The sequence below is a fragment of the Armigeres subalbatus genome, chromosome 3 (assembly GCF_024139115.2).
Source record: "Armigeres subalbatus isolate Guangzhou_Male chromosome 3, GZ_Asu_2, whole genome shotgun sequence".
NCBI lineage: Eukaryota > Metazoa > Arthropoda > Insecta > Diptera > Culicidae > Armigeres > Armigeres subalbatus.
The window spans coordinates 424,661,447-424,669,975 of NC_085141.1; the positions used below are offsets into that span (position 1 = coordinate 424,661,447).

Sequence of the window (8,529 nt, forward strand, 5' to 3'; positions counted from 1 at the left end):
GAATTCGACAATATTTTTTTCTCCCCATACTAAGCTGGGCCAGTCTACTGGGTATTTATTAAATCTTCGAACTGGCACTTTCAAGTTTAATTCGGTAAATGAGACGGACCTTAATGTGTGTTTTCATTCGGATTCTGATAAACTTATTTCACAGAGAACAGACGTGGATGCTCGAACAAAATTTCGTTGAAATCGTGTGTAAAGATTTAAATCGCGCCTCAGCGCCCATGCTACCGACGAGAACCGATTTAGTCTGGGAGATAGTCGAGAAGATTTTTTATGGGGTTCTTTTTCTTCATGCAACCTTCATTCGTCAATAATGATAAATTCATGAGGATTATGATGATCGCTGCGATGACAAGCGACACAAGACAATCGTCAAATAGATTGCACCTTACCAGAACATGTTTAGTTGTGGCGGCAATCGAAATTAATTTATTTGTTTTTTTCGGTGATAATTTCGGCTGATTTCGATGATTACCGCACGTAAAATGCTGAATAAATGACGAAAACAGAGCAATATAACTTAAGTTATTGAAATTTGAATTTTCACATTTGAAATCATTTTGCGATCATTAAATAACCACGCGAAATGTAATCGGTGCAATATGAACGGAGCTTTAAACTTCAAGAACAGCACTAGCGCCACACCTACAATCGGTGGCTTCAAGAACTAGTGCTTGTTTCACGGGGTTGGAATTAACTCTGTTGTTTACAGTTTAGAACCAAATCCAGATGTCGCACATGTTGGGGTAGGGATTCAGTGCTCCGCCTTCTCCCCCTGATAAAATGTAACAAGAAAAGCACATAAGACAGGTCAAAATTGCACTTTAGGGTGATATATTCATTTATTTTTATCAATTCACATTTATGCGTTCATTTGATTGCATTTCAGCAGTTTTTGAAACAAAAAAATATTTTTCGAAATTGAAATTTTTTTCCCAAGGGGAAAAATGGGAAAAAAATGTTTTTATAATATCTCCGGAACGCATTGGCCGATTGGTCCAATTTTCAATAGCAAAAAAAGGATTCTGTGTCGAATGCAACCTGTTGCAAGCAAATCGGATAATGCTAAGTACAAAAAAGTGTGTCTCACATTTTTTGTACACACGCACACACACATGCAGACATCACCTCAATTCGTTGAGCTGAGTCGATTGGTATATAACACTATGGATCTCCGAGCCTATCAAAAGTTCGGTTTTGGAGTGATCCTATAGCCTTTAGGTATACTTAGTATACGCGAAAGGCAAAAATATTAAAGCAATCTTGGCAAGAATCAAAAACCAAATGCAATTTCCATTGATTTCCGTTTATGTCCCCATTGACTTCAAATCAAATATGTAAATTCTTCCATTGAAATCTGTTTCTCGCAATTTTTCAGCCTTTCTCGACCTTTCATGTTCAGCCTTATGTGGAAGTCCCAAGCGAAGCCGGTTCGCTTGTGCCTTTATTTCTGATCTAGTACACGCGGTATGTAAAAATTACACAACTGTAGATTTTGGAGCAAATAACTTTTAATAAAACATTTCTCTTTTCTTCATTCATGCATTTCAACATTACATCAAGTGGTTAGTTTATATAGAAATTGATTCACGATTGGAATAATATTCGATACTAGGTATAATTGCATTTTATCAGATTAACTGAATGACATCAAATAGGCTCAAGCGCGATATGAAACTTTTTAGCTTTGAAAATGTTCTAAACATGCTTTTAGTGTAGCACAATCTCTTAGTTGTTTACGATATAAAAATAATAATCGAGCATGATATTACTAACCGTAATATCAAAGGAAGGAATAGTATAGCAAATTAAGCACTTTTTTCTAATATTCTACAATTCCCATAAGTCTCTCAAATCGCTTCATACGCTTCCTCGCAATAGTCGACACTTGTTTTCATCTCCTGCACAAAATCGTCAACGTGGCTTTTGTGTTTGGTACGCCGTCGCTCCTCCCGCGATTCGTCCTTCTCCCTGCTGGATTTCTTCGATTTTTTGTGCCTGCTGCTGCGTTCCTTATCTTTTTCTTTACTCTAAGAGAACAAAATTATTGCAGTTTTAAAATAAATATAACCAGTTTGAATTAAAAATTAACCTTTTTTCCACTACTGCTACCCTTGGAGCAGGTAACCGACACGTTGGATCCAACGTCTTCTCCACCTTCCGGTGATCGTCGTTCCTTCGTGTCGAGTGACCAACTCTCGCTACCGTTAAGCGACCCAGCATCGGCATTCGCCGTATCAACTCGATCGATCTCCAACTCAATGCTGGACAGCGAAAATGTCCGATCGACAGCCACCGGATTGGGAGAAGGTGTCAGATCTTGGCGAAGGGGGTTCATTTTGCGCGGTATATCCAGCACCGTACCTGGTTTAATGGTAGGTTCAACCGATTGATCAGCACCATCTCCGACGAATTCGTCGTCAAAACGCGAAACGAGTGGATTGTGGTGGTTCTCGTCATCGCTGTCGGATTCTTGTACAGGATTGTGCTCTTGTAGTCCAGCTGGACCGTCCATTGCATCGTCTAGGAAGGATTTATCTAAAACGCCTCCATCCGGACAGAATTCATCCACATTACTGATTTTGCTGCCAGGAGAACTTAACAAGCTTCCGGCAGTGCCGCTAGCTACGAAACCACTGCTGCTTCCTTCCACAGGAATTGATCCAATTGTAGCACTTTTCGGTATCCGTACAGCTTCGATAGTTGGTGATTGCTGAGCAGGGGAAGCAGAAACCTTGATGCCTACCGGAGAGGAAATCTTGGCAGTGTTGACTGCGGAGGTTGAAGCAACCGCCAGGTGACTGTTTTTGTCTGGAACAATTATCGGATGACCGCCACCCAGGATGATGCTCTTTGTCGGACGGGGAAATTGCTCCATGGGAGTGGACGGAGCCGAAGTGGGTTGTGTCTTCTTACGACTGATCAGATTCTCCAAGAAGTTTGTGTAATCCGATTCGTCAGATTTCTGAGAAGAAATTAATTTGTTATTCAGTTCAAAAAATGTTCAAATAGAATTCTTACCAGAAACTCGCTTATTTCCAATCGGCAAATATCCGCATCTTGTACGTTCTTCTTGAGTGAAGCCTCGAGAGCACTTTTTTGCAGGTAAAGGAATGGTATACCAAAGAACTTGTGCAGTAAACGCAGTCCAAACCCATTCCTCATAGAACTATCGCCATACACAATTTCGGCTGACCGATTATGGCTGGCATCTTCGATGAATCCTTGAATTTGATCTTTGCTGATGACCCGATGGTGGCCCATATCGCAATGGTTTCCCAGCAGCAACACTGGGATCTCCCCCGGAACTTTTGGCAACTCCCTGCCCACATAATCGAACGTCCACGCCTTGGTAATGTCCATCATCATGATGACACAATGCGTGCCTTTGTAAACGTCCAAAAATTCAGCGTCGAGCACGGGTATGTCTTCCTTTGTCTGTGCGTCCGTATTCAGCTTCAGACCTCCGGTCTTCTGTTTGGATTTTCCTCGGTCAACTACATCCCAAACTTCAACTTTCACAATGTCATCCGTTGCCTTGAAGGACCACTGAATCGATGCTACCTGGATTTGATCGGTTGGATTGTACTGCTCGAGGAAGGCCTTTCCCTGAAGTCGTTCCAAAAGGCAGGATTTCCCCACATTTCGATCACCCTTGATGATCACTTTCACTACAAATAGAATACAATCGTTCGTTTGTTATTTATTTGATGAATAATATTTCAACTCTTACTGAACTAAAAAAAAAGGAAAAACTAACAGGCTAAGTACAATTAATAACAAATAGGTCTGGTAGAAGTAATACCATAGTACTATCTTGTATTAATAGAAAATTATTTCACGTGTTTTGCAAAGCGAGAATAAAGTTTTCAAATATGGAAGCTCTAAAAAATGATAATTTTGCTAAATCTAATTAGATTGTTTTAAAATTATTTGAAGTCAAAGCTCTTTTTAACCTCGCCAAAGAACTATTAATTTTCTGAAACTGAATTATTCGCAGCTGTAAGTGAAGCAAACCTCTTCAAAAGAATAATTATTGTGAATTTATATTTATGTCGAATCAACAGTCAATAAATGAATAAATAAATAAATAAAAATTATTTGATCATCAAAACCAAAACGATTCAATGGCAACCAATTTGCAAAATCCAAAAACAATAAACATAATATTTCAACTCTCAATTCCAAAGCCATGAAAACTTTGCTCTTTACGCTATCGATAACTACTCACTATTGTACTGCACCCCGCGGGAGAATTTCTTCTTCAGCGAATCGGACATCTGCTGGCCGACGGATCCTGGCACGTTCGAGGCCCCAGCAGAGCCATCGCTCTTCGGGGCCAGCTTTTTGAATACGGAAAACATCCTCCCCGTTTAGCAACCACTACGGTTCCAATCGATGCCAACGCACGCAGCGCAGCAGCAGCTGGCCTTCTGTTAGTGGTGACCTCAATGGAAGGAAAAGTTTTTTCGCCTCTCAACTCCAACCAAGCACCGAGGATGATGGCATTTTAATTTACATTTCCACTGATAAGAGGCACTTATCAAGCGACTATGCCACCGCGATTGCACTATTTGTTCTAGTTTCGTCGCAAGATTACAGATTCCGATGTTGAAACAGATGGAGAAACAACAGGACAGCAAAGTGCAGCAATAGAAAACGGAATCGAATGCACTTTTCAGATTTCATTCATAAACTTTTACGCACACAACTGAAACCGTTACTCGACTTTTGGGTAAATTTTGACAGCTGGCAACGTCAGCAAAACAATGTGACGAGGGGTGCGCAGATTTTCCAACCATATGGCAAATAGTTCTCGGGTACTTATTCAAAAGGACGTATGTGATTTTTGTAAACAAAGATTCAAACTTTGATTTCTCCAATCTAATAGAACCAGGGGACTGAAGAGAAGGCTAATACGCCTACCCACCATTCATTCAATATGGCGTACAATGTTTTTGTTTTAATTTCGTTTAATTCATGATAACAAAACTTCGGAAGTATCGACGAGGTATTTTTCGACATAAAGAAGCCATACAAACACAAAAGGCTCGATGTACCTCAACCAATTGCAAGTTTTCGTCAGGAGAAGTTAAATGCCGATAATGAGCACTAACTGCGTACGAACCAATCACCCAAAATGAGCGCTGCATTCGGGTATATTACCCAGAAACTGGGTACCAAAAACAGAAGTACCAAAAGCGATGTTGGGTAGAGTGCCATTGTACCGCGGATGACACCCTCCTGAATAGAACTCCCACGTAAACGATCACTACAGACAGGTAGGGGAGGCTTCGGCGTTGGTTGCATGCGGGACCGCAAGCTACTGACATCCTATTGTTTAGCCCATCGCCAGATCGTAGCCAGGATGTCCTGGGCTATTTTTTTTTTTTTTTCATACTACGTTGCAACCAGAGTGTATGTAATTAAGAGTGGCGACATGTGCCGCATTTGACAGGTCTCCTGCTCGTTTGGAACACGATTTTGTATGGGAATGACAGATGAATTTTGTTCCAATTCTGACAGTGTCGCCACTCTTAATTACATACACTCTGGTTGCAACGATGACAGCGGACTATGTCTATTGATGATGATTTTGTCTGTGATGACACCATGCTTGTCACCGGCTCGTGGGACTGCCATCAGATTTGAGAAATCAACGTTTGCATTTCAATCAAAGTTAATTGCCTGTTTCCGGGGATTGAACCACCCGACTTGGACATTAATTTACAATGTTGTGAAAACTCATATGTGAATATGTACATTATGTGGAAGATATTGATTTGAAAAATGTATTGGAGGTATCCACTTTCTCTTCGATAAGACTCGAACCCACAACCCTCAGTACATGTACATATTCCAGGAGGGTGAAACGCCTGTCATCCGCGGTACAATGTCACTCTACCCACAGGTAACAGATATTGAAGCTAGAACAAATTTTATTGAAAATCCTGTGTAAACTTTTGAATTGATATACGTTGGCCCACTACTGCCATCTACTCAACTGATTGCGGCAGTACCTAAGGATGCAGCTGAATAACAACCGTCGAACGCAGCCAATGCATTTGACAGCCGCAATCGGGCTGCGTTTTCAATAACAATGATCCTTGCGCCATCTCCAATCGATTGCCAAACGCGGTCCCAATTTAAAATACATTTGAATTAACGGTTGCGGATGTTTACACACGTATGGGATGCCAGCCTCAATATCTGTTATCTGTGCTCTACCCAACATCGTTTTTGGCACTTCTATTTTTGATACCCAGTTTCTGGGTAGTATACCCGAATTCAGCGCTCATTTTGGGTGATTGGTTCGTACGCAATAAGTGCTAATTATCGGCAATTAACTTCTCCTGGCGAAAACTTGCAATTAGTTGAGATACATCAAGAATCACAGATCACATACAGTGAACGTTCGCTAATTGGGGTTTTTCTAGTTGGGGCGTTTTTTAGTTGGGGGTTCGCTAATTGCGACGAAACCCAATTAAAAAGCAGCTAAATGTCAGAATGTGATGTCAAAAACGTGTTGACATTTTGTTTCCGTGTTTGGCGGGATCGATAGTTTCCGGCGCGTAAAATTTTCCTTTGTTCAATGTGAAAAGTAAACAACATTGACGCTTGTCAAAACGCCCCAATTAGCGAACGGCATTCGCTAGTTGGGGTGAGGTCGTGCCCCAATTAGCGAACGATCACTGTACGTCCTTTTGAATAAGTATCCGAGTCCAGTATCGAGAATAAGTATCTAACCTCGTCATAAATGGTCATCGCAATAAGGCATTTTATGAGACAGATCGAAACAGCTGTAGCTCGTATTTACACAGAAAGAAAAATCATTAATAAAATTAAAAAAACCGTTGGTTAAAATAAAAAGTTGCGTTGGTTCTTTTTCGTAGAGAGTTGGGTATGTTTAAAACAAAAGTACGCTAACTTTTACGCACAGCATGGCTTAAGAGGTGCGTACTACTCTGAAATTAAAAGTTTAAGTTTTCAATTCAAAACTGTAGAACTGTCAAATCCAAATTGTGGCACTGTGAAAAGTAAGAGTGATCTATTTATTTTTATTCCCAAAATAAACATTCATTAGCCCAAAAAGTCCCTCCCCCTTCCTTCATCATTTTCTTTCAAATCGAATCAAATCCTAATGAATAGAAGTTTTTATTTTTTTATTTTTTGAGAACCTTTTTTCAGCATTTTAGTTGAGGCAGAATGCAATTTTAAGGCAGCACTATAAGTACGTCAAGGTATTGTAGCAAACTGTAGCCTCTTATCGTGGTGCGCATCGTAGGCATGTAGACACCGTACCTTTGACCGCAGCATAATTTTCCGTCAGCTACAAATCCCGAAACATAAAATTATCTGTAAAAAAAGCAGAAATCTTATATAAGTACAGGCCATGATATGCAATGCTTTCGAAGCAAAAGCAGTTTTGTTCTCGTCATTGAAACTGAGATTGAAGCAGAGTTATTGGGCGCTTTTTAGCGATGGCTGAAATGAGTACACAATGCCGCACCGGTGGTGATTCTTCACGTTCTATCGGTCCATTTTAGGTTTTCGTTTACAAAAGGACTTACCTCCAGGTTCCGTTCGGTGGGCAGTGCCTTTTCTGGTGATTTGGCATTTTTTGCGATGATTATAGCCTAGACCGAGGCCTAGACTGTCTGGCCAGCCTGGCCTAAAAACAAAACAGGACATAGCTATACAACACAATTAGACACTGTTTTTTGGTTCCCGGCACCACTAATTATCCGCTAAACAACACTTTTCGGCTTAGACACTTTTGTCACGCCAGGCCTCACTTGTCCGGTTGAAAGGGTTGAAAAAAAAATTTGTTTTGTTCTTGTATTTACGTTGCGATAATGGGGATAGAGGCGAGATAGTAAAATTGGCTGTCAATAATGTTTAGCGCACACTGAGACTTTTTCGTTGTTAAATAGTCAAAAATAGTGTTAATCAATTTGCAAAAACAAAAACAATTTTGTACAAAAGTTTAGAAGTTTTTTTTTTAAATAAGTGGATTATTTTTAATTCTAACGACATATAACAAATCATAATTTGAGAAGATGGTTTTAGAATGTTTCGAAAATAGAATGTGCACTTGCACAGCATGTGAAAGATTCTTTTCGAAAAATGCAATTCCTTTCGTTGGGGCTTAATCATTCGCTTAAACCCTTATGACCCTCTGTATACGCTAGACTGGTACTTTCTCCAACATTGAACCGAACTTGGTTTTGTTTTTGACCATCTCATGTATTCCATAGTGCCTCTATAGAACTGAGAAGAACACTGGAAAAACGATTTTTTTATTTACTATTTTTGCTCAACGGTTCACTGGTGACTGATTTGACAGTTTTACAATTTTTAGGTTGAATGGAAGAACTTTTAATTTCACATTCGGAACAAGAAAAACTGAACTTTCATTTAAAAAAATAACTTTTACGAAGGCTAGTTTCATTTTTATTTTTAAACAAACCAAGTACTTTTCATGTGGAAAGTGCAAAACTTTCTATAAAACCATGTTTGTTT

General features: G+C 39.8%; 1 protein-coding gene and 1 long non-coding RNA gene across 2 annotated transcripts; both read right to left on the minus strand.

Annotated features, from left to right (window-relative positions):
* Positions 1–1,495: 1,495 nt before the first annotated feature.
* LOC134227392 (rab-like protein 6) lies at positions 1,496–4,716 on the minus strand. The gene is made up of 4 exons (XM_062708810.1): positions 4,238–4,716; positions 3,028–3,677; positions 2,099–2,971; positions 1,496–2,036 (listed from the first exon to the last, which is right to left on the minus strand). Exons 1-4 carry the CDS (start codon positions 4,368–4,370, stop codon positions 1,857–1,859), a joined length of 1,836 nt encoding a protein of 611 aa, XP_062564794.1. The 5' UTR covers positions 4,371–4,716; the 3' UTR covers positions 1,496–1,856.
* Positions 4,717–7,152: 2,436 nt separating this feature from the next.
* Positions 7,153–7,885, minus strand: LOC134224380 (uncharacterized). The gene is made up of 2 exons (XR_009982932.1): positions 7,578–7,885; positions 7,153–7,362 (listed from the first exon to the last, which is right to left on the minus strand). It is a non-coding gene; the product is annotated as an uncharacterized LOC134224380 (long non-coding RNA).
* Between the last annotated feature and the right edge of the window lie 644 nt (positions 7,886–8,529).

Bases quoted from the DNA above. Each gene is read 5' to 3' on its own strand.
- LOC134227392 (XM_062708810.1), bottom strand. From the start codon at position 4,370: ATGTTTTCCGTATTCAAAAAGCTGGCCCCGAAGAGCGATGGCTCTGCT. The intron at 2,972-3,027 runs GTAAGAATTCTA...ATTTCTTCTCAG, and splicing joins TGGAAATAAGCGAGTTTCTG to AAATCTGACGAATCGGATTA. The intron at 2,037-2,098 runs GTTAATTTTTAA...TTGTTCTCTTAG, and splicing joins GTAGCAGTAGTGGAAAAAAG to AGTAAAGAAAAAGATAAGGA.